The sequence below is a fragment of the Centrocercus urophasianus genome, unplaced genomic scaffold (genome assembly GCF_019232065.1).
Source record: "Centrocercus urophasianus isolate 14NV4802_14NV808 unplaced genomic scaffold, USGS_Curo_1.0 seq_20, whole genome shotgun sequence".
Lineage (NCBI taxonomy): Eukaryota > Metazoa > Chordata > Aves > Galliformes > Phasianidae > Centrocercus > Centrocercus urophasianus.
This window is the reverse complement of record NW_024884756.1, coordinates 21161208-21187051: the sequence shown is the minus strand read 5'-3', so window position 1 is coordinate 21187051 and position 25844 is coordinate 21161208. Positions and strand designations below refer to the sequence as shown.

The 25844-nt window shown below is 37.4% G+C and overlaps 1 protein-coding gene across 2 annotated transcripts in view; it reads left to right on the top strand.

Moving 5' to 3' along the window:
• Window positions 1–15656: 15656 nt before the first annotated feature.
• The window catches only part of PSMD14 (proteasome 26S subunit, non-ATPase 14), a 45280-nt gene continuing 35092 nt past the window's right edge, over window positions 15657–25844 (top strand). Inside the window, exons 1-3 of one of the 2 annotated variants that reach the window (XM_042822186.1) lie at window positions 15657–15770; window positions 20802–20882; window positions 23659–23710. In XM_042822186.1, the coding sequence (XP_042678120.1) occupies window positions 23663–23710 (48 nt within the window). In that variant the 5' untranslated portion in view covers window positions 15657–15770; window positions 20802–20882; window positions 23659–23662. Of the gene's footprint in view, window positions 15771–16053; window positions 16121–20801; window positions 20883–23658; window positions 23711–25844 lie in introns of those variants that run through there. The other variant, XM_042822187.1, reaches the window with a different exon arrangement.

Below are 25844 nucleotides of genomic sequence, written 5' to 3'. Positions count from 1 at the left end.
CTACACTTGGTGCTTAACTAAGTCTTACCATGTAAGATTTAATCTGGCCCTAGAAAAAATATTTTAAAAACAAATAATTTCAAGTTCAATGCAGCGTATTTTTAAAAGCATTTTCTTGTTACTATTTGCAGATATACATCACTCTATTTGAAATGTCAGTAAAAGTCTTTTGAAAGAATAACTCTTGTGGAAGAAATTTTCCATTCAAATAATATTGAATGTAATCTTTTGGTGTCTGCTATGTGTTAAGCACTGCAGTTTTTAGATTATGAAACTGTTTACTACATTGTATCTGTATCCTCCGAATGTTTTTACTACTACTTCTACATTTGAATATAAAATCTGAAATTATGTAAAGACATATGACTTCAAAACAGTGTTTTTTTATGTACTGCATACAAACACATGCAATATATGCCTAGTAAATACGAAAGAGACAATCCACATAATTTCACAGTTATTATATGTGGTTATATGTTATTATAATATTTATTAACAAATAAATCAAAATTATCATAGCAGTATGTTGGCAGAAGATAAAAGCTTATGCAGGTGGGATTTGGCTACACTGTTTCTCCTCACTCCGGTCATTCAATTGTGTATCAGATCTGAAGAAGATTTTCTTCTTATTATTTAAATTAATTTATTTGATTTGTTTATTTGCTTTTAAACGTCAGTGAATTTCCTAGCAGGAATTAAAGACTGACAATTCTCTGCTAATTCTATCAGCCGTAGCATGCAAATATATTGATGTTCCCGATTTTCTTTTGTTTTGCTTTATATAAAAGAAAGAATTTACATCAGAAACAGGAGAGTGGTTTTATATGACTAATATTTATGCTGCTATAGCTGTTATTGTTGCTAAAGTATTTTCTATCACTAGTCTAATGGTCATTTGTATGTTACTGTAATAACTCGAAGAAAAAGATACGATGCTGCAAATGAGATTAAGGATTGGATGGACCAGATCTTGTAGAAAAGTTATTCTTTAAAGCTACAAGTAGAAAACATGGATACAGGAGAAACATTCGCAGGATTCAGAGTCATCAGTTCTGATGCCGCCGAGCTAACTGCTCTTTTCCTAAGGTCTAGGAAAAGCACCGAGCAGATCTCTCTTCCACCAACATCTTTCTGCATTGCTGATGGGATGCAAAATGAATTGCTATTGCTCTGCCCTGCCAGAACAGCAATGTTCTATCTTTACATTAGGCCAGTCTTAAAAAGGTAAACAGCTTAAACAGCTCCTTGCTGCTGTTCTGTGACGTCCCTGACCACACATAGAGAGATCAGAATGATCAGAATGAAAGATTCACAGAAACAGGTATCAAGTCTAGATGGATAGAATGGTGAAATCCCCCCCAAAATAGGTACATCATGTTGACTAACAGAGTGAAAGATCTAAACATAAAAATAAAACCAAAGCAACATAACAAACAAACAAACAAAAAAATCCAGAAACTTACTAATACAAAGATATCTACCAACTCATTCAATTCTAGTCTATAAAGATTCAAGTAGTTTGCTAACTCTTATTACCCAACTCATTATTACCCAACAAGGATTTCTTGTACAATTACCCAATATTGTGTAATGGGTAATACTGAGAATCTCAGCTTCCATTAAATCAAACCAGAACACGATTTTCACACAAATAACTTAAAGCTTACCTTTAAAAAATATTAATGAATTTGTGTCAAAAGCCTGAGGGTACTAGGAATGAAAATATATCTCTTTTGGTCACCCTCTGTAATATCTCTCGTAGTAAATGGAGTCCATAAAAGTGTGGCTGAAGGTATCTTGAGGTTAGACTAACCTAAATATCTTAATCAGGCTGATCTTATACTTTAAAACTTCACTGTAATTTTCAGGATGAGATTCTGAATTTTTGTCTTCTGAATATTATTGTTCCCAAAAGATCAAAATGCTTTTAAATATAGGAATTTATTACATTTAATATGTTCTAGAGAGCAATCCCAAATGCTCAAAGTATATACATATCAAATTTCACAGGTCCTTTACAGCACATAATGAGCTTTTTGTACTGTATTTAACCAGCCATGTACTAGGAGCTATGATGCTACGTTATTTCCATGAAGCGTACAGAGCTAACTATGGAGAATATGATTTTGTGAATTGAGACTTGCATGCCTTTAACATAAATTTGTTTTAAAGGTCACATAAAGGCAGGCGTTATGCGCTACTGGTGTCACTAATAACATGCATTTACAGCTTTTGAAAAAAAAAAAGATCGTATTTTACTGTTTTTAAGATGATTTATTTTTTAATTAATTTAGTTGCTTTAGTATGTAATCTCATCTCTTTCACAAGGCTTTAAAATTTCTACTGTGGCACAGAGAATGGCAGATAGCTTACGAAAGCGTAAGCTCAGAAATGCTGATGTTGACACACATTAACATGATAGCAAGACTGAAAGTTAGGGTATGTTGTCATCCTAGAAGAAGCTATCAGAAAAGTTAGGTTTTGAAGGGAAACTGTGTTTTTCTTCTGAAGATAACAGCCTTTCTTTTGTCACTTGCATCTGTTTTGTTTCTTGAAGCTAGGGCCTCATCATGCATTTAAGTGTTATGTTCTCTCAAAACGACAATGTTCTTTCAGCAATATTCCTCTTTCTCCTTCTATTTGAAGAAAGCAGGGTAAAACGGCTACAAATGGCCAATACAAATATGTTATCAAATTCAGACAGTGGCAAAAGGATCTTAATTTTTCATGAGATTTCCATACAGACTCATGGCAACATCTGTTCTGTAAACAGCAATCAGAAATTTTCTCCAGATGAAAGATTTTTTCAAGCACTGTAACTTTAATTCAGTAATAGAGAAGGACTAGGAACTTGCAAATATATTTAAATTAAGCAGTAGATGACATAGTAGATGACATAGTAGATGACATAGATGATTTTAGAGATATCTCTTCTGTCTATGCATCAGGTGTTTCCTATTTGAACAGTTTACTTTCAAGTATGAGTCTTAGATTCTCCAAGTTTAAAGGCAGTCAGTTTTCTCTCACCATGTTACAATTGTTAGTGATTTTGTTAGTGTTTACCTAGTACTAAACAAGGTGATTTACCATAAACGATAAAGACTGTGAGATTACTCTTGCCCACTGTCCTCTGATACAAGAACTCCCTGTAAAATAGTTTGTATTTCATTGCCTAGTTTAAGTATGTTAAGAAGTAGTGCTTTCATTCATTTTTGTTCAAGTCCGAATACACAGCTTAAAATCAATGAGGCTGGGTTCTACTGCTCTAAAAGTGAACATTTAGGTTTGAATAGCAGTTACTGTACAAGCAGCCTCACTTAAAAAGAAAAATACAAGGAAATTCTGGATCCATAATTCACCCTCCACCTTCCGACCCTACCAACCGCCATATTAGTGTGCCCCCACCAAAATACCAGCTTGTGTTTACAGTTTCATTTCTCCTGATGGTGGATGGGCGCGTGTACACGCACTCGCTCTATGCACACTCAATAGGATCATGATCTGGAGAGCTGAAAATGTAAACACAAGCTGGTATTGTGGTGTGACTAGCGGTTTGTGGTTTCTTTGTTAGAATATTTCAAAAATGGCACACTGGCCAGAACTAAAAAGAAGAGCAGAACTGCTATTTGTTTGAAACTTTGATGGTTCCACTATTCGTATTTCAGGTAGGTGAAAAAAGGGCAATAGAATTTGAAGCTGTTTTTCAACACTTATTTTCCAAATCTTCAACTACACTTCAGTGCAGGCGTTTTGTTTTGAGGTACAGGTAGTACACACTTTGCCCTCAATTTTGTGTAATGAAGAATAAAGCAAATGAAATAAAATGACTTGATGAAAAGACCAGGAGTCCAAAACCTCGTCCTTTATTTTCTGGGTATATCTGTCAGTCTTGATAAAATGAGTGACCTCTTCATGCAAACATTGTTTTACTACATTTCTTAACTATGAGGTGGAGGGAAAGGGGAAGGGAAAAACTGAAATTCTACTTATGAGGTACTAGATTATATTTGGTGTTTTATCATGTCATATTTTAAAATGTTAAATGAGCTTATTAAAAGTAGATATTTGAAGTAGGAATTCTATTTTGTTTGATCATTAACTTAATCAGACTTGCAGACACTTTCAGCACCAATTGAGCTTACTGTTCATACTCATCCCTGAATATTTGATTTAAACAACAGCTAAAAGTACAGTTTAAGAAAAGACTGGAAAAAGCAGAGCAGTCTTCTTGAAATAGTGGAAAAAAGTCCAGAAGACCTACTGGTACTGGCACAACAGCTCTAGATTCAAGGAAGAGGGACAGACTTGCTATACTAATGTTCTACGTAAGAAAATCAGTATTATTCTTAAACTAACTCAGAGCTCATGAAAAGAGCATCTGGTTTATAAATACTTATCAGCCCCATATGCTATAAACATATCTCTCACATCAAAAGTAGGAAATTCCTTCTTCAATTTTGTGATATTACCTTACATACAAAATCACAAAACAAAAACACTCATTTTTTCTGCTCAAAAAATTTTCTGTGTGTATATTAGAAACATTTGATTGCTTTACACAAACTGCACAACTGCAATGCCATCATAAGGTAGAACATCTTGCTTCTTTTTAATACATTATTCTATATAAGCACCCTCACAAAGACAGCTTGTGAGCATTTCACAAATTATAATAATGGAACCACCTACATGTATATCAGTGCTGACAGATCTGGATCATCTTATTTTCACCTGCAGTAAGTTCAGACTCAGCTGAAAACTAAATTATACAATGAACAGCTTTGTTGTAGGAATATGCATGGCCTTATTTTCCACCACCATTTGCAGAATAAGTGCTTGCAGCTTTCGTAGATACTTAATACATACGGTAATAAACAATAATGTACCTGGAATCTAATCTTTTTTTCATCAGAATCAGTTATAAAGTTAATCACTTTTTTTTACATGGCACACTTTGTGTTTTGCCTGTCTGATATACAGCTGTTCAGTAGCCATTACTTGCAATGTTTTAACATCCAAAAAGGAAAATGTTGTACCCAAAAAGGCCTTGCTATCAGTTGATAATAGTAAAATAGTAATAGGATACCTATTGAATGCAGGATCACAAATTAAATAAAGAATTAACTAAAGGAGAATTTAGCATCCAGCTAATACACAGAATACTGACAAATTTGAATGACCATTTGTTGTCAGGACCTCTGTTGAGTGCTCTGTTGTGCTCTGGCACGTATTGGCACTTCTGGTTCAAAATAAGAGGACTGGCAGCTGAGCTGATAATGGCACTCTGGAATTTCTGATCTTTAAAGACCAAAAGAGATCAAATATAATGAATAAGACCAAATATTGGTTTAATCCCTCGGACATTTAAGAAGGTTTTATTAAGGGATGGCTTGAGTCATATAGAATATTTGTAACTCTCATGAGAGAATGTCAAAACATACAGTATTTTTCTATGTTTGAAGGCCTATCTTTTCCTAAAGAAATATAAATATATACTCCATGCAAGCACGAAATAAATGTGTGCAACACTACATAATATTACGTGCCTTCGCCTCCTACGGATATCAGTCACTGTGAAATTAAATAAAGCCAGCATTCCTTAGTAAGCTTTATGAAATGGCATTTAGCATTCTTAGCTTCTTCTACAAAAAAAATAAAAATAAAAAAAATAATAAAAAAAATGCCCATCCCACTTATTTAACTGGCAAAATGACAAATACCTCAAAAGGCAATAGAGACTGTATGCCCAAATTTAGGCAGAGGAGATTCTTCCTCCTTAAAAATACCACTTCATTTAAAATACGTGAGATAGCTCCTTTCTCTGTGATAAGAAATACTTGATATTATTATTTTTTTCAATTTATATAGTGAGATATTATCCAAGAATCAACAAGGAGCAAAACTTACCTACACCACAATATTGCATTAAAGTAAAATTATCTTATTCTAAGTCATTTGTGACATAAATATGATCCGCATCAATCAAATCTATCTGAAGCCAATTTTAAATTACAAGGGACATAACAAGACTAGTTAGAATTTTACTGGTGAGAAATGAATAAAATTTATCACATGTTTGGGAAATGAAAGGAAGAACTAGAAAAGTTCAGGAAGAGCTGAAAGAAGTACTATACAAATTAAAAGGCCTAAACCATACTAACATTGTAAATAGTTCACAACTATAAATCTAACAGCTGTTAGAAAATTAACTGCAATATTAAGAGTACTTTCAAATAATGAGAAGTGTGATTATTTTCACACAGCAGGCAGTCTATTCTTATCTTTCAAGACAGTAAGGAAGGTTTGCATTTATAAAATTCTTGGTTACTTAAGCGTTTGTGTATATGAAAATATTTTTTACAGGAATGTAAGGAAGAGGATTGCACACCTGGCATACTGACAGTATGTAAAGTGGTTTAGAAGACCTGGGCTTTACATTCAGAATTGATTATTTTAAAAGACTACTTGGTAGGCATATGTGATGATTGGCAGTGAGAATCATTTTCTCTTACTTGCTTGAGAAACAAAACCAAAACAATGTATGGATAAAATCTGAATGAGCTGGCTTTGATATTTCTTTGGTGGGATGAAGACCCCTAATGTCACTGCTTACATATATACCATTAACAGTACACTGTGCTGTCTTCCATTAAAAAAGAATGGAGCTAGATTAACAGCCGTTCGTTTAAAGAATGTTTGTTTATTACTACGCCTGCAAAATCTTAGATCTATTACTAGGAACAAATAAAGTCAATGGGTAATGTAGGGCACAAAATTTGACCTCTAAAAACATTTGTAAATTTATCCTGTTTTTCATAGAGAGAGCCATATTCTACTGAGTTAATGAATTCAGATACTGGGCATTTGACCTGCATTTTTTAAAGTAATTAGCAGCTCCAGTTACCTGAAAGATGAAGCTAAGGATGAGCAGGCAGATTTATATCAGTGCATTTCTAATTAAAAGTGATGTTATTTGCAGCCGGTCAATAGAAGTCTTAAGCATCTGTGCTTGTAAGACATATATATGTGCAACAATGGATTCATGATTATTTAAAGGCTATTTGCAGTTGCTGAAACACTGAGTGAAGAGCATCGAACACAAAGGATAATTACTAGCTAGATGAGATCATTGCTCTTTCTTGAGTTTATTTTTTCAAGTAGCCTGGAAATCCATCATTTAATTAATTTCTAAATTCAGGTTTTGTGGAGAAAGGAAATGTCCTCCCATTACTGAGTATAAAACTGAAATGAAAGGAGCAAATAACTATATTAGTTAACTGGACAAACGCTGAAAGGAGTACTAAAGAAAAGCTAAAGCAGTGGGAATTTTAAGTAGACAAACACTAGACAAAATTCCAAAGCTCCTAAAAGACACAGAAATACTATTATGAGGCTTTAATGCCATAAAGCAGTTTTCTGGGAGCATAATTACTGTAAGGAAGAGATTTTTTAGACTAACGACTGCATTTATTTCACCAGAATTTCACATTGCACACACACTGTATGGATTACCATAATATATCTCAGGTATTAAAGCGTGTTAACATTGTGACCTATACATGAGAACTACTCAAAGACTCCAAAGAACTTTAAAAGCACCGATGTTACAGTTGTGATCTGCAAAGTATCTGAACTAATTCTTAGTCCTTGCACAGGACTTCTAACTTCTAAAGCAATTTGTAAGTGGCAATAAAGAGCAGGGAGTTCTACACATCAATATCAGTAAGTCGATCAACATGTATGACATACCTAAACAAGTCCATTGGATTTTTTTCAAGACTCCACCAGTTAATAGAGATTAAAAGTTATGCCTGAAACTGATACAAATGGTTTGCTGAACTAAAACAAGAGCCAAAAGCAAATTTTAAGGCTTCACTGAGTATCATAACAAATGGAATTTCTAAAAAATCAGGCAGCAGATACTGAAGTCTCTTCTTGGACTTCAAAAACTGGTCATTAAAAGCTAATCGTGACATTCTCTAGGCTATGAAGCCAGGTATGGTGAATTAACCAATGCAACAAGACAAGTCTGTAAACACAAGATGTTTTCATACCATGTTAATTCAAATACGCTATCCTTAAAAAGCTCAAACATGTATAACGTACGAGTACGTGAAATGTCTTCATTACAGCTTACATCATGTTTCGTATTGCATTCCACTTTTACAACCACATAAGTCAGATGCCAGCAGTACAATAATTTTAAAATACTTTAAAAATATTCATTTTTAATTATCTGGTTTCCATGTCTTTATTTAATTACAACAAAGCTTTTGTATTTACTCTCACTTTGAACATTCTGCTTATCTCTGTGATATTTTATCTATCTGGATTTAGTCTCATTTTTACCAGCTACACAACACTGAGGCACTGCTGTCATGGTTAGCACTTCAATAGCAAGGATAAACAAAGAAGTCATGTTCACTCTTTTTATCAGAACAAAGAAATCTGAAATAAAATAAACTAAAATGTAATTTAAATTAACTTTCTCTCAACATAAACAATTCAAAGAACAGATCAATGATGCCTAAGATGTCTGATACTGAGACTTCTGTCATCAGCCCTTAGAAACCCGAAAGACAAAGATGCAGATCTCTTCACAAAAGTACCATATACAAGTGCAAAATTTACATATACCTTCTTTGTAGGGGATAAAAAGATCTGCAAGTTTGTTTACCTTAACAATAAAACAATAAAAAATCAGAGAAGGATGAAAATTTTCACATCCTACCTTTGCAGAGGGAAGACTTAGGTTCAGTTGGTGCCTGAATGCACTCGGGACCTAAAATAAGATATTAAAATTTTTTTTAGTCATTTGAGCTAAAAAAAAAGAACACTCGACCTTACTCTAAATGCAGGGAAAAAAAATCTGTAGGCAAATGAAAAAAAAAAAAAAAAAAAAAAAAAAAGGATAAAAGGATGAAATTAGAAATCTAGGCAGAGAGTTTCCTTGGTTTATTTCTACAATGGAGAATAAAATTTCCACCACATGGTCTCAAACATGTAGGTCTCCAAATGCCAACTGTTACAACTTGTAATTAAAGTTAATTTATAGCCTTTAATCAACTGAATCTAGATAGCTAGTGAGATGAGATAAATTGTTACTGTATTTATTTATGGCAGACAGCCAATGTAACTAAAATAAACATCTTGCCTTACCTGAGTAGTCTATTGTTAGATGCAAATACTTTGCCTATTCAAATTACCTGCCTACTTGGCAGAAGAAGAACATTAAAAATATTATTTTTACCAATTCAGATACGATGAGAAAGAATGAGGAAAGCCTTTCTATAAGCTTCCATTATTGTGGTCAATACATAGAACAAGACATGATGACAACCGTACAAATTGTGTGTAGTCAAGAAGCGATTCTGCTGTTTACCTTTTCCTTCTACCAGTGACTCATGTTACAGAAAGCTGAAGTAGCTGAGGTGTGATGTGTATGTTTGATCAATAAAATAACTATTTTTTAAATGAAATGACTAGCAGAAATCTTCCCCCAGATAGCTATTAATAATTTGCAGTACCTCAGAAAAATTTGCAACCACAATGAAGTGGACCCACCAAGTCATAAAACCGTAGCAGAGAATTCTATCAGGGAGGACAAGGAAGAAACAGGCGGGGCAATGATGGGGAAAAAATGCCATTGGGTGTATCTGGGTGTACTCCAAGGACCGAAGCAACCCTACTGAGAAAAGACCAAAATAATCTGATCAATACCTTGCATGAATCCAAAGATGAAGTCTACTGGGAATTCACAAATTTAGTATTTATGTTAGATTAATGTTTTCTCGTTCCTATTAAAATAGAAAGCACATGTCCATTCACTTCCTGATAGTGTAAATAAGAAAGAATGGACAGAACCTTATTCTGAACAGGCACAAAGACTCTACAGCTACCTCGTTCTCTGCCACATCACTGTGATTATTAATGCAGTCTCACAGGTATAACTCCTTTGTGGAGCAGTGCGTATGTAGCGCTTCTTTATTACTTTTGTGTCATCAGAGAATTTCCAAAATCCACAAATTGCATCTCTGTTTGTGATACAGTTTCAAACAAAAAGGTTCTGGCCCAGCAGAAAAATCTTTTTATTTTTATTTTTTATTTTTATTTTTTATTTTTATTTTTTACAATAATGCCACCCTGATCACCCCTTTAAAATATCATTATAATAACTTTCAGTGTTGTCACCATTGTTATGTTTCCCAGTAGTATGAACACAGATCACTTTTCTTTAGCTTATCTTTACACATTGAGTTGAGAGCAATCTATTTTCTGCAAAATGGCTGCTTTCATTGTATACAGGACACTGAACCTCTTGTGCGGGACCTTTTCACCATGTTGTGATTGATTTTACATTTATTGAAAACAAGTCTGGTCTCTGCCATTTGTTTACCCTAGTATTTTCTCTTTATGCTTTGGTATGCATTTTTAATTAGATAGACTCCAGTTCCTTCACCACTAGCTAACACTTTTATTTGGGAAGCAGTCTTTACTAGCCCTGCAAATATCCGCTGTTCTTTGCAATGTCAAGTCCTTTTCTCACCTTGCTTTGACTTGGTTATCACTTATATCACAAGTAATTCATCCATCTGTTAACTGCTCCAATTCACATTACTTGGCTTTATTTTAAAGATCTTAACAATGGTCAATGGTCTCATCTGGCAGCTGCTTTCTTGTAAAAAATGTGCCTTTCCCAAGCGACATTCTTGCGAGGATCAAAATATTCACTGAATGGGGCTTATCTCGCAGTTTACAGGTCCCTCAGGCTCTCCCTAGAACATATTGTATATACCCAGTGCTTTGGGCATGCCATGTGTAGTAATGTAGAGGACCTCACCTTCTTCAATCTTATTTCACTCTTCTCCAGCTTTCTGACATGTTTTCTTTTCATACTGTGGGATACTTTTTGGAAGGAAAAATAAAGGCATATATTGAGCATCTACATGATGCATGTTTAAGTTTGGATCAGGAGCATGCCTTTAAAGCCTCGATTGTCTCTGCTTGGGTGTTTTGATTTGCTGTGCTAATCTCTCTTAGGAACACTGAAACTGGATTCATTCACATGAAAAACTGCAGACCAGGAACATGCCTAAAACACTTCACTTGCAAATGCTCATTCAATTCACGGGTTGAAACTAGAGCTATCCAAAGGACAAAAAAAGGCTGACAAAAATACTGTGTTGCCTGTCTAGACCTACCAACTAATTCCTACTATTCTGTACTATGTCCTAATGCAGACAGAGCCATAGAAATGACTGGAATAGTCAATCTCTTAGCTCTTGCTTCCTGACACTGACACAAAGCACTGTACCAGCTACATAGCATTTTGTAAAGCAGTGTTTCAGCTCAGCTACAAGAACATCTTAAGTGCTAAAGGAAGTGTAAAATTTATTTTTATTGTGTCACAAATAAGGGGGAAAACTCCCACTGAATAAAAAGAAAAAAAATTAGAAAAAAAGTTGAACATTGCTCCATCCCACAGTAATCCAGAAAAAAAACCACAGTATGTCCACTTTACACACCACCTTTCTCTTAATTTGCAGTCGTCAATTTACAGTCTTCTACGTGGTTATTTAAATAATCTGTCTCTCACAGAGTAGCACCTTTGCAATTGCCAGGGACACAAACCCACTCCTCTGTTGTCTCATAAAAATTTTCCATAGACACCCCCAACACAAGTATTTCCAGCAAGACTGATTTTTTCTTGGCCTTATCTTCTCCAGATGGTTTGTAGATGGTTCTCACAACTCAGACACTTTAAATAGACATAAAAAGACAAAAGTCCAGTTTCCTGTAGAATAGTATAGGAGATTTGTATTGTTTCCTGTATACAGAAACTTTCAATATAAACAGTGTCTTTTGGCCCTGATATTCCAGGGCAGTTCTATTGCATTCAGAAGTGAATGTTTGCATTTTTAATATTCTTTAACTTCTAAACTGTGACAGATTCTATCCAAATACATCGCTACCATTCTTCTCACTCAAAATTATGCTGGGTTTATACTTGTCATAATTTAATGGGCAAAACTATATTCTTGAAAACATGAAAATAGCGGGTTTTTTTGCAAGTTTTAATTAATCATATGCTTTATGATTAATGGAGCCTTTTTCAAACCTCTATCAGCATTTGGTAGCTGATTGTAGAATGTTCAGATGACTGAAAAAAGCATTCTCACTTTTATTTACTGTCTTTAACCTATATTCTTGTAAAATTTAATTCATTGTCTGTGACAAGACCTCTTATTAGTCTGCATGCATCAAAGAGTTGTTCAGGCATTTCACAAGCTGTTGTGGATGTCACAGAGGTCATAATAAGCACTCCTAACCATTTTGAGTGCTCGCCAAGTATGACAGAAGAAATCGTTTCCCCACATACAGATTTGCCAAATCTCTATGTACAGAGCTCCAGTCTAGGGTAAAATACTGCAGTTTAAAAAACTCCATTTCCTCTATTGTTATCTATTCAATGTTTGATTACCAAACATGGTTTGTAGCTAAACAAAGAAAAACAAGTGTGCTTTTTCTAACTTATTTCCTCACTAGGTCAAAATCAGGTCTCTGCAGTATATTTGCATTCCCTGTGCTCCCGTTTATGTTCTCAAATAGAGATGTACTTGTTCAAAACTCTAATGTCTCATCCAGTTCTACAGTATACACTGTATTCTAATCCCAGACTTTATATTTATATATATATATATTTAATATAAATAATTGTTAACAAAGTCCTGGAGATTTCCCTTGTTCCAGCACAAAAACTGTGGCCAATCTCTCAGTGTATATTCTCATGTTCTACAGACAACACTTCAGTTTTGTCATTCAGCTCTGAAAATTAAACCCATTAATTACAGAGCAGCAGGATTACTGCTGCTTTAACTAAATCACAGATCTGGGGTAAAATCACATTCCAGATACACTGGAAACTAGGAAATAATGGTGTGATCTCTTAGCAAGTCTGATCATTGTTGATCACTTTACTAGGACAGTAAGGACAGAAAGGTACGAGGACAACTGGAAGAATGTAAGGGGCCAACCAAAATAAGCTTTTACCACTTACGACATCCATCCAAGTAATAAAAATGAAAAGAACAAAATCATAACATTTTAATTCAGCACTTCCTTACAGCTAAATAATAAATACAAATATTCTGTAGATTAGCACTAGTTAGACAAAAACAATGCAGGATTTAGTATCATGCAAGAGAGTGCCCTTCAGATTAAATGACAATTTGGAAGTGTTTAACAACATATGGTCTCTTTTCTTTGACATATATGATTAAGAATATATCTTTTTTATATCAAAATATAAAATACCATCTGTTGTAAGTACCAAAGATGATACTGGCTCTATATATCCAATTAATTCACTATACTTTTTAATGTAAATATTTCTTCCATTTTCTCCTTTTTTTCCTTCTTCTCTAAGTATATTATTTATAAAATTTCAATAAATGTATGTTTTATGAGAGTCAATACTACGATGTGAAATGTAATTAAGAATAACAATGAAAGTCTGTTCCACTTTGTATTTCAAAGAAGGCCCAAATCTTCAGATGGTTTGAACTGACATAACTCATTCAAATCAGTGGGTAAAGGTGAAGTACAGAATCTGACTACATTGCTTTTCCTTGCTGTATATGTTAATCCAGGGGAATGCTTCCTCTTCTAAAGAATTCTGTAGATATTTTTTCTTCCAGAACTGCAGTGTTCCATAAAGACACATGTTTGCAGAGTAAAAAAATAAAATGTGATGTGTATCTCTTACTAAGGTGACAGAATTCCAATCCACTGGGAGAATAAAATTATGAAAATACAGTGCAAATTAGAAAAATATAGAATGCATTTCAATACTTACCTCATTAATGTAATCTAAAAAAAAAAAAAAAAAAAAAAAAAAAAAAAAATTTTTTGACCTTGTAATAATTTTTACGACTTTAGAAGACACTTAAATACACAAAAATCTTGAAGTATTAAGGACAAGACTGTAGCAGCTTGAATTTTCCAGGTAAAATAATAAAGAATGTAACTACCTGCCAGAAGTATGTCTCATATTTTCTTTTGCGTGAGACAAACATGCAAACACACACATATACTCTCCGTTTTTTTTAATTGTTGTTTTTGTTGTTGTTATTGTTTGTTTTCCTTTTTTTCCTGAATAATCTGGCTGTGATTGCAATGACAAAATGCACTAATAGGTTTTGTCTTAATTGCATGTAATAGAGATGGCAGGTTCATGGTATAAACTACATTTCTATTCTTTATTTTTTTAAGAATATTTTGGGAATTTTAACTCTAGCAATTCTCTCAGACTAGCAAAGATCTGAAAAGAGATGGAAGAGACTATTAAAAGCATACTGTTTTTCAGAAAGATCGCCTTCTTAAAGAGCAGAATAGTAGATATGATGTTAATTGAATTTTTCTCTTTTCGTTCATTTTACACAGCGCAGTACAAAAACATAAGATTTCCGAAGAGGCCAATGTGCCATGGAAGGGGTAACTGTATCTGGCTGAATTGTAATTTATAACACAGTACCTTTCCACTTGCTTCCTTGTAACCATCTGTGCAGTGAAGTGCTGACCATCTTCTAATTTTACATTCTCAATCCTTAAAGGAGCTTCAGAACCAAACCGTAATGCTGTTCTTGGTCATTCATTGTGGAAACACAAGAAATTGCCTTTTAGGTTCTTCAGTTGTTCAATCAATAAATATTCATAATATTTTAGCAACTATTAGCAGTTTAAGAAAAGCACTGTTCTAGTCAGAGTGAGTTCCTGAGACACCTAGATCCAGAACAGTCACATATTATCTGAAGAACTATTTGTGATTCCTCAGCCTTGTATTTTCCTCTTTTCATTTACCAATCTTTTTGTTGTTCATTTTTCTCCTGTGTACCATAAAGGTAATTGAAAACTCCAGTTTGTTTCCTTCACATCATTCATTAGTGTGCATGCTTCCATCTTATCTCAAATTTGTCTTCTTTGTATGGAAAAAAATTGTTACCATTCCACTCTTTTCCATTTCTGCACATATGATTTTTCATATCTATGTGCACTTTATTACTTTCCTCTGAATCCTCTCAATCCTCATGACATCACTTTTGAGATGGCTGCATGCGGTGTTCCTACTAATCATTCTCTTTTTGATTTGATGATGCATTTTTGGAACATAAAGCCATCCTATTTGCTGCTTATCTGCACATAGGTGCCAGTTGGACGCAGCCGGGATCTGAGCTAGAGACAAGCTTAAGGTACAGTACTTCAGAGCAAAGCCTCCCGAGCGTTTCACCTCAGCACTCAATGTCACTTTAAGGACAGCGTCCTTCTGAACGTCACTGCTCCAAGAGCTCCAGGTAACTTTGTGACAGCTGCCGATTTGTAGGTGGACAGAATAACGGCCAACACGGGCGGAGCTGTGGCACCCGAGGGTCCCCGGACTCCTCTCATGCTCTCAGGCCCGCAAGTCCCGCTCACGTCTCGCCTGCGCGCCTCGCGCCACACGAGAGGCGGTTTAACGGCCGCAGCAGCTCTCGCGCACGAGCGCTCAGCGCGTTCCCGCCGACGGCACGCGCCGTTGCCAAGCAAACTGCTTTGCCACGGCTTCCTGCCCCTCCCACCCCCCAAACCCGACTCCGGCACCGGAAGTCCCGCCGCGCGCCCTCTGAACCGGGAAGCACACGCGGGGGCCTGGGCGGACCGGCTTTGAATGAGATCCGGCTGATTCACGGCGGCCCGGGCCGAGGCGGCGTGCTCGGTGTGGGCTCCGGACGGAGGTAAGGGGAGGCGGGGCGGCCCGCTCGTCTCAGAGAGGCGTCCGGGGCCTCGCCTGGCTGTGGGGTGGCCTCTCCGTGGCGGCGGGAGCGGGCCCGGGCGGCGGGCGGGACGGCGAGGGCCTTCTTCATGCGAGGCTGCGGCCGGGCGGAGTGCCGGGAGGAAAGGCGGCCGGGCCCCGGCGGGAGGAGCCCGAAGGAGCCGCGGCGGAGGGGCCGAGCCGGGCACCGGTCGGCACGGGCAACAGAGCTCCTCCGCCCCTTTCCTTTAAGGCGGTGTCCAGCCCCTGCCTCAGCGCGGAGCTTCTAGGAGCTGTCTGTTGGGGACCTCGTGGGCCGAAGCGTTGCTGAAGGTGGGGAGAAGAAATGTCCGCGGCGGGCTGGGAGGTGTGAGATTGCGTAGGAACTGAGACACCATCACGAGCGGCAGCGCTGTTCCTTGCATGCGGCAGAGCTCACTCTTGTTCGTAGAACTTAAGTTAGGAAGCTGGCTGCTTGTAAACAGCAGACAGAGCTGAGTGCGGGCTGAGGTCATCGCTTAAAGAGGTATTTGTTTGCGTTACAACCAGCAAGTCCTCCAGGACAGCAAGGACTGAGGTAGACGTTTCTTTTTCTTGAGCTGTACAAAACGTATTTGAAAACTATAAATAGCCAGAAGGGTATGAGGCAATCTGAACAGCCCTATAGGTTTGCATGAAGCTTAAAAGCTTAGTCCTCCGAGCATGCATCCAAGGTGTACCTCACATGCACGGGGTGCAGTTGGACAAAGTTTCTGCTTGGACAAAAAGAGCACTGGCTGAGAGTTTCTGTTGTGCAGGCAAGGAAAGGATTTAAGCAGGTTCTGTTTATACCCTGTCCTCTGGGATAAGCCGACACCTGGGATAATTGGCAAGGACAGGTAGTTTGGCTATTTTGAACAGCAGGAATCTGCGTGATGACTGCTTGGTGGGGAGGAACTGTTCCAGAACACCTGTATGTCTGCTCTCCCAACTGCACAGTTTTGAGGAGCTCATTGTCTATGTATAACTTTAAATGTTCATTTTAGGGTGATGCAATTCGTTAATGACTGTTCCCTTAACTGCTAACTTGTACTTCACGTACTTTAAACTTGTAAGTTGGTGTACTCAGCAGTACAGAGTGTTTGGCTTCACTCTGGGTTACCTCTGTAACTGCAGCTCAGCAATGGTGTTGCAGGATTAGACATGTTTGCTGTACTTTTGGAAAAAGCAGAATCAGGGGACCCAACCTGCCTGCTTTAGTGTGGTTCTGGTCTGTTAGTCTTTAAAGAACAAATAACTAAGAATTGTCTTAATAGATTTTTTTTTCTTTTCATTTTTGTACAAAATATAAAAGAAGCTTTCTTTCTTCCCTCCCCCCCCCCCCAAACATGTGAAACATCTGTTTTTGTTCAAGTTTTGCTTTTGTTCCATGTTTGTTGACTTTACCTGCATTGGATTTTTGTTCTTTTCTGAGTGAAATAATGCTTCTTTGCAAGTTGCAGTTCCTTAACTTTTTCTGCCTTCATAGCTGCTTCTTGGAATTGTGTTACATTTGCAGCAAAAACCTTAAACCACTTTTTCAGTTACTGTTGATAAAGTAGTTAATCTGTCTGCTGTGTAGGGCTTTTCAACGGGAGGTCTGACGGTATTTACACAAAACTGAGTCTTGTAGTCCTCCTAGGGCAGGTGGAGAAACAGTTACCAGAGGGGAAATGGAAGTTACACTGTGTAGCATGAAGCTACTCAATGTAGCAATTTCAGACTGGATTAAGTTCTTGTTACCTGAGCCTAGCCCAATGTTCTTGTTGCTGTTAGGGCACTCTGGTGGTGTTTTACCAACTCCAGAGTTTCCAATCCAGTAGAATTCTCTTTCGTTGAGGGCTCGCACCATGGATTTTAGTACCGGATAGAAAGTAATTTCTATCCTGTGGTATGGAACTCATGCAAAAAGATTCAGCAATTTAAGACTATTTCAAGTTAATTTCAGAATGTGTGCTGAAATATGCTAAGTCACGTTCGATGTCTTTACTGATGATCTGGGTGAGGGGATTGAGTGCACCCTCAGTAAGTTTGCAGATGACAGCAAGTTTGGAGAAAGTGTTGATCTGCTTGAAGGTAAGAAAGACCCACAGAGGGATGTGGGCAGTCTGGATAGTTGGGCTGAGGCCAGTAGGATGAAGCTCAATAAGACCAAGTGCCAAGTCCTATACTTCGGTCACAACAACCTTAGGCAATACTACAGACTTGGGGCAGAGTGGCTGGAAGACCATGTAAAGGAAATAGACCTAGGGGAGTTGGTTGATGCTTGACTGAACGTGAGCCAGCAGTGGGCCCAGTGGCCAAGAAGGCCAATGACGTCCTGGCTTGAATAAGAAATAGTGCATCCAGCAGGAGCAGGGAAGAGATTATTGCTCTGTACTCAGCTCTGGTTAGGCTTCATCATGAGTACTGTGTTCAGTTTTGGACCCCTCACTACAAGAAAGACACTGAGGCCCTGGGGCATGTCCAGAGAAGGGCAGCAAATATGATGAGGGGTCTGATGCACAAGTCTTACAAGGAGCAGCTGAGGGAGCTGGGATTGTTCAGTCTAGAAAAGAGGAGGCTCAGCGGAGACCTTTTTGCTCTCTGCAACTCCTTGAAAGGAGGTTGTGGCAAGGTGGGGGTTGGCCTCTTCTCCTAGGTAACAGCGATAGGACTGGGGCTGAAGGCATCAAGTTGCACCAGGTGAGGTTCAGACTGGATATTAGGAAAAATTTCTTCTCCAGGAGAGTAATTAGGCACTGGAACGGGCTGCCCAGGGGGGCAGTGGAGCCACTGTCCCTAAAGATGTTCAAGAAACTTGTAGATGTGGTACTAAGGAACATGTTTTAGTGGGCAGTATTGGTGGTAGGTGGACAGTTGGACAAGATGTTGTTAGGGATTTTTTCCAGCCATAATGATTCTATGATTATTGAAATACTTTCTGTCCTTGGAAAAGAAGGGAATGAGAGATGCTGTGAATTGTCTGTTTACTTTTCTCTGTTTTAATTTATATATTCATTTTATGAGTATAAAATATGAAATAAATGCAGGTAGGTGTGTAATCAGTGCTAGCTTTTTGCATTTATCAGCAGAGATGGGAAAACTTTCAGCTGTGTGTTACTGTGCTGTATGCATTCACCAGGGGAGAAGTGAGAGGACAGATCAGGCAGCTGGTATCAGGACAGAAGCATAAGCTGCATTCTGGTGCTTCTAAGCTTTCTCTCAGATATTATTGGATTGTGTTTGAAGTGGAAGATCTAGTTAAAATATGCTTTTTGAAATGTGAATTGGTATCTGTACTTTTTGATGTCTGAATTGTCTGTATTTTACAGTAGTGTTCTGTGACAGGAGCTGCCCATAAAGTAGCATTAACACTGCTCATGAATGATAGACATGAGGAAGTGGAAGTGTGTGTGTGTGTGTGTGTGTGTGTGTGTGTTTGTGGAGGGGTGTCAAATACAATAATGTAGGTTTTTGTGCATCTTTGGTAGCTGTGTGTATGGGAACTGCTGAGTCACGGCCTGAACCTCTGATTGATCACCTGAGGCGAGCCATGAGTCAGCCAGAGGAGCACAGCTGAAGGCAATTCACCTGTGCTGCTGGAAGGGGTGGAGTCTGGCTCCACCCCTCCTAGACCTATTTAAGAGCTGGCTACCAGTGGGGAAGGATCTCTTCTGGAGATCCCCTTTACTGGTGTTTTGTGGTGAGCCCAGCATAAGGGTAGGCCTTCCATTTATTCTCTTTTGTTATGTCTACTTTGCCTAACTCTCTTGTTTATTTTGTGATTATAACATCTTAATATCCATTGATTATACACTGTGTCTGATGGCTGAAGGCTTGCCAAGCTGCTGTTCTGTGTCATCCTCTTTCCTGTGCTTACCTTTGTGCAACTGCATCTCTGTTACCCACTGTGCCCCAGACCGACCCAGGCAGAGATGGATAACAGTTGCTGTATTGCTGCACTTCATGGTCTAACACTAAATCAAGAATCTACTGAACTGTTTCTTATATCCCAGGAGGGGATGGAGAAGGGAGTGCAGGACTGCTGGGTGCCCAGCTGGCTGCAAGTATACAAACATAACAGACAGGCAGAGACATTCTTTGGGCAACTTCAGCTTCAAGGGTAGTTTGACATAAATTTCTTCTGGAATTTGGACTAGCTTTAGAGCGGCTGGCTCTTCCAAGACCTCATTTTCTGTTGTTGTAGGACAACTGCTTCTGGGATGCAGCATGAATTCTATCAGAGAAATGAATGGGGTTAAAACCAACGTTGTTCTTAGCCTATCAGTTTGTTGCAGGGCTGCACAAACGGCTGCTCTGGCAGCACTGAGAAAAGCAGCATCAAGTTGTTAAGCAGCAGCAGCTTCCCCAGCACTCCTTATGGTAACAGTGACATTGCAAAAAAAATGTCTATCAAATCATGGCCACAGATCTGTTTTAAAACACTGCACTGTGAGTGATTGAGTGGATGCAATTAGTGGGCAGTGTTCTCTGGGAGAAAGATAACGCAGCTATGAACTCCTACGCTGGGTGTAAAGCAGCCTTCCTCAACTGGAGATCAGGTGAGTGTGGAGGCCTCCCTCTCTACTTGGTCACACCAAGGGCTCTGTACAGCACAGTTCTCAAATAGTAACGAGGAGCCGTACTTTCATTCTAACTTTCATTCAGAAATTATTCATTAGCTTTAAATTGTTAACACAGACTTGGTAGGATTTGTGAAGCTGTTAAGGTGGTATGAATGTGAAATTGTAAGTGGCTTCCCTTTGAAGCGCTTAATAATTACAATATCCTTTCATTCTTAAACTTCTTTCTGTGTTGCAGAGGTTTGGGTTGCACATGGCAAATATACCCTTCAGAAATTTCATGGAAATAAAACTTCTAAAAAAGAGGATGTTCTGAAGTGATGCTTTATCCTTTCAGAGAACGTCAGTGCAACATTTCTGGTTACATATGCTACTGTTTCTAATTTTACTATTTTTTCTCTCCTTCCCCTCCTTCCTTTTTTCCTTTGTAGGAAAGAAACTGACATCTTCATAATCAAACTGTGGGAGTTGCTGCTGAGTTTGTTCTGCAGTCACCTCTTGTTGAGCACCAGGTTAGAAATGCAGATTTGCTTTGTTTGTAAATCTGAAGTTATCTGAGTTAGAGTCTAAAATGTTGCTTAAGTTTTAAAAAGCATCATCACTCGCACTGAAATGATTGCTGAAATAATATTTGGGCATGGTGGATTGATTACCAATTTTTTTAAATTTGGATGGTATATAGAGATTGTTCAGATGTTTATATTTATGAATGACTAAATATGTTCTAACCCACTAAAGCATCTTCACTTGCAAACAAGAAAGGAAAATATTAGTTGCCAAAGCTCTAAGCAGAGTCAATCCATGGAACTACTGAAATGATTTACGTAGCACCTACAATTCATTTCTGGAGATTCTGCATGTGCTGCTGCCTCGAGAATCTGAACATCTTCAGTGTAGTGGTAGCTATAGTATGTTACATCCCTACAGTTCCATTAGAAAATGGGATTTTTGATGTTCCAAAAACTGGGAATATATACTGACAAATAAACAGTTTGTGTAGCTAGTTGTTCCAATCTCACTGTATATAAGCATGTTTTGTTGTATTAAACAATGTTCTTGCATAATTTCTACTTTAACATTTAAGATATTCTGTTGGTTTTGAAACTAGAATAAATGCTATAAATAAAACATTAATGAGCTGGTAATAGCTGTTGTGTGTCACTTGCTAAAGCAAAAGGTAAGGAGGTATAAAATTTGTTATCTGATATTATTTCTTAAATGCAGGTAGGTAAAACACCTCTACCGCTTACAGGAAAAGCTTCCAATGCATTTTATGATTACTGATTATAGAGAGAGATTTCTCAAAATAAGCACACAATCATGATTGATTAAAACTCTATTTTTAATACTTTAACTCTACTTTTTTTGCCACCGCTCTTCAGCCATTGACAGTGTCATAAAGATGAATAATTGTGTTTGGATTTTAGTGGAGGCTTGTCTGCCCTAGAAAGTGAGACATTTGGCTTTAATTATTTCCCATGGGTGTTTTGTAGAAGCCATTTATGATTTACTCACATAATAGCTTTAATCAGGAACTTTACCTTTCAATCAAAATTCTTGATTTGCAGTTTGTTGTAGTTTGGAACAAAGGGGTGTATACACTGTGTTTGGCTTTTGCCTATAGGAAAGAAACTGCTTTCATTGGCTACCTGAAGAGGCAGCTCTAACCTTTCAATAAATTCCTTTCTAATTCACGTAGTGCTGAGGTGGTTTTCAGAAAGCATTTACTAGTGGCTGAGGCTGCAGTTGTAAGGTTTGCTTGCCTTAGAAGCGTGTCCTACAAATGCTGAACTGGAGTGAGATTAGCAAATAGCTTGTGTTATTGATCTGTGCCTTAGGTGGTGGTGTTTGAAATGGATGGATGGATGTAGCTACAATAGGAGTTTAAAGAATGTATCTTGCTATAGGTTCTAATGGTGTTACTAGAAGCTCAAAATATTTGTTTTAAACTGAAATAAAGCCTGTTAGTATTTAATCAGTACAAATACTAACACATTTCAGAAGATAAATATCCTAATTCCGTCAGTATAAGGACTTCTATATTTTTAATGTACATAACCTCAGACTGTATAGTTCTGATATATGTGATGTAACATATGTTTTGAGGATGAATGTAGTTTGGGAATACCACTACTGATTTTTTTTGAATACTCTTACATCACTTTGCAGGCTTCGTTGTACTGGATTAAAACTTCTGCAGTTAAGAGTATGGTTTCTGATTCTTCACTACATTCCTTCTATTTTACAATTAAAATAAGCCCTTCTATTTTACAATTAAAATACACTGTAATTTCTGTGAGACTTGGAACTGTAAAAGCAGTTGTTTTAAAAATAATATTCAGTATATCTTGTTTCCTTTTACTAAGAAACTGAATGAGTCAAGCAGGTTAAAGTACTGTTACACCTGGAACAGAATCCTTACTTAGATGATGAGGATGAAAGATTAAATTGCTTTTCAGCAATATAAGTGAATAAACTGCAGAGTAATAAGCATCTGCTCAATTCTTTAGTTGGACACCTTGGCATTTCTCATTCCTGGAGATCAATCCTTGAAAATCTGCAGCATAAAAATGACTTTTTTCTCTCCAAGACAGTAACGAGTTGGTTGCCTTGATTGGAATAATCTTGCACTGAAGCAGTATCACATGCAACACTGGAAATGTATTAAGTGACTGCACTGTCACTAATGTTCTAACTATATACACACTAAATGTTTACTTTACAGTATTTCTTTTAGTATAATGAGTTCATTAAAAAAAAAAAAGCTTTTGATGCTAATTCAGAGATCCATAATCTGCTCAGTGTCTTTCACATGTAGTTTTGATGGTAACTGACAAGCTGTAAGTTAATTAGCACAGAACTTACTAATGAGGATGCTAAAATCCTTACTTTCACATTTTTATTGATGCTTTTTGAACAAATTAGAGTAAGCTTGTATGCATGTCTTAAGTTTTAGGAACTTCCTGGATGTAGGTGCTTTTCTAAAGCAACAAAACTCCTGCAGTTAATTGAATGATAGGAAAGTTTTGGGAAGTTGACAAGAGTATTCATCTTCAGAAATGGGGATAACCCAAAACCAAAGCAATAAAACAAGGTCTGTTAATTAGCATGGAAGGCAGCTTCTTGAATTAATATGTGGTGTTAATTAACAGGAAGTCTGATGTTGTGTTGTAATTACCACCAATATTTTTGACATACTGAGTGACTGAAGGTGAATTATATAGATAGCAATTTAGTAAACACTTCAGAGCCTGGGAACATTTTTTTCCTTTGTTTCTGTTTCTCTAGAAATATGGATAGACTTCTGCGGCTTGGAGGAGGTATGCCTGGCCTGGGACAGGTTAGTATATAGCTTGTCAACATCGTCTCTTTTTGATATTAATCAGTTACTGGAATATGCCTTTAATTATTTAAATCAACACCCTCCCCCCCAAAAAACAGAATTCATAGGAATAATATCTGACTTCAGAGATGCTATATGTGTATGCAAATCACTGGTTGTTAACAGTCTGACTGCTTTTGTTGGTGTGAACGCTTGTGTTGGCACTGTGGTTTTACAGAATGTTTATTAACCTTTAATTTAGTGTTTGAACAGTTCTAGTTTGAATTCAAAAGCCATGGAAATAGAAAACAAAATTCAAAATGGATTTCCAACAATAGGGGTTTTCAGAGCATTACTGTTGCTCTAAGTGACTGAGTGTTCCCGTTTGTTTCTTTGCAAAATAAATAATTCAGTTCTTAAACGAGGTTGTGGTAGGCATTATGTCTGAACCATGTACGTATTTCATCACTTGAAGGTAGCTGTAGCCACCTGCATGTCGCTGGCTATTGCCCTTGCTCCTGTAACTCAGCTCACAGCAGAAAGGCCCCTCTGGCAGCCATCCTCTTCCAGCATGAAGCCCACATTCGTGTGGTTTCTCCTACCTCCTTTGTGTCTCAGGTGCTTTTTTTCTCTTGGCCAGTTGGTGTCTTCAAAAATAAAACGAAGCTGATCTTACCACATTGGGCTGCCAGGCTTTTTCCTGCCTACCATTGATACGGTGGGGTGGGGAAGGAAAAGAACTTCTTTGTCTGAGGCTTCTGGGAAGAATCCTTTCCTTTTGGACAGGACAGCACTCCATGGTCCCATTGGTTCCAGCTGTATACAGTAGAAGGCCTTTTCCTTCTCTCCTCCTCTGTTCTAAGCCTGGAATCCAGGCTGTTGTGCTTTGGGAAGAATCAGTTCTGTTTGTCTTAACCTTTGTGATGTGTGTGTTTGCTTCTGGAATCACTGAGATTGTGAAACCTACAGCTTCTTTTGGTTGCGTATGACGTGTCTGTGTCCGGTGGTGTAATCCTGAAGCACTTGGTGCATATTCTAAACTGATTACAGCCTCTAGGTGTTTGGTTAAATTAGCTGCAACTTCTTATGAGTATTTTTTTTCCCTTTTTATAGCTAAAATTCTATTCACACTCTCTTAGTGAATCTTCAAGCAGTCCTCAGTTATTTTTAGTTTCACTTTCTTAAGCAGTTATTTCTCTTGTTCCTCCGAGCTGCCAGCCTGCTTCATGACTCTTCAGTTTTTTAACATCTGCGCAGTCTAATCACTCAAGCTTTCACTTCTTGGTCCTCTCTGAACTTGACGCATATCAAAGCTGTTTTTCAAATTTACAGTTAACTTTCTCGGGTGTTTTCTGAATTTCTCAGCTATAATTTAAGGCTTGATAGGAAACTGCAGCAGACAATAGAACATAAAAGTCAAAAGAAGCTTGATGAACTCCTCTGGCAGCTTTGGCCTGCAAAGCTGCTCCGTTTGTTTAAATATGGAATTGTCTCTTAAATGAATTGATGAGAATGTGTTGGATTGAAAAGAAAGTGGAAAACTGAATTGCTCTTTATGCAAGTTGCTGCTTGCACTGAATCTCTTGGCTACTTCTGTAGTCTTTGGCTTACTGAAGCAGTAGGAAGGATATTTAACCAGAATAATCTTGTATCCTTAGAACATGGTGTTTTGATGGACATTCAAAGATCACTTCTGTTCTGAGTGTTGACTGAGATGTAATTGAAAGTGAATCAGAGGACTTTGAGGTGGAAGAAAGAAGTTGGGCATTTATTTTCCCACTATAGGATAAACAGGGCAACCCACTGGAAGTAACTCTATAGTATACTAAACAATTGTATAGAACTTTGTTTTTCTTTGAAAGTTTTGCTTTTAAGGTTGAACATAGTAAAACTACCTGTTGGAATTATGCAAGAAACATCTGTCTGTAGAGACATATGAAAAAAGAAGCACTTTGAAAGGAATGCCATCTAATTCAATTCAGCATTTGTTTTTTCTTTTAGCTAAAGTTTTGATTTCTTAGTGGGAGAACTGTATCAAATAAGATCAGTTAATAGTTGATTTGATTTACTTTTTAACAAATATTTGTGCATCAGCCTGATAAGCACAGTTACTGTTTGATCTCTACCATGGGATTCTTTTTCACTGACTTGC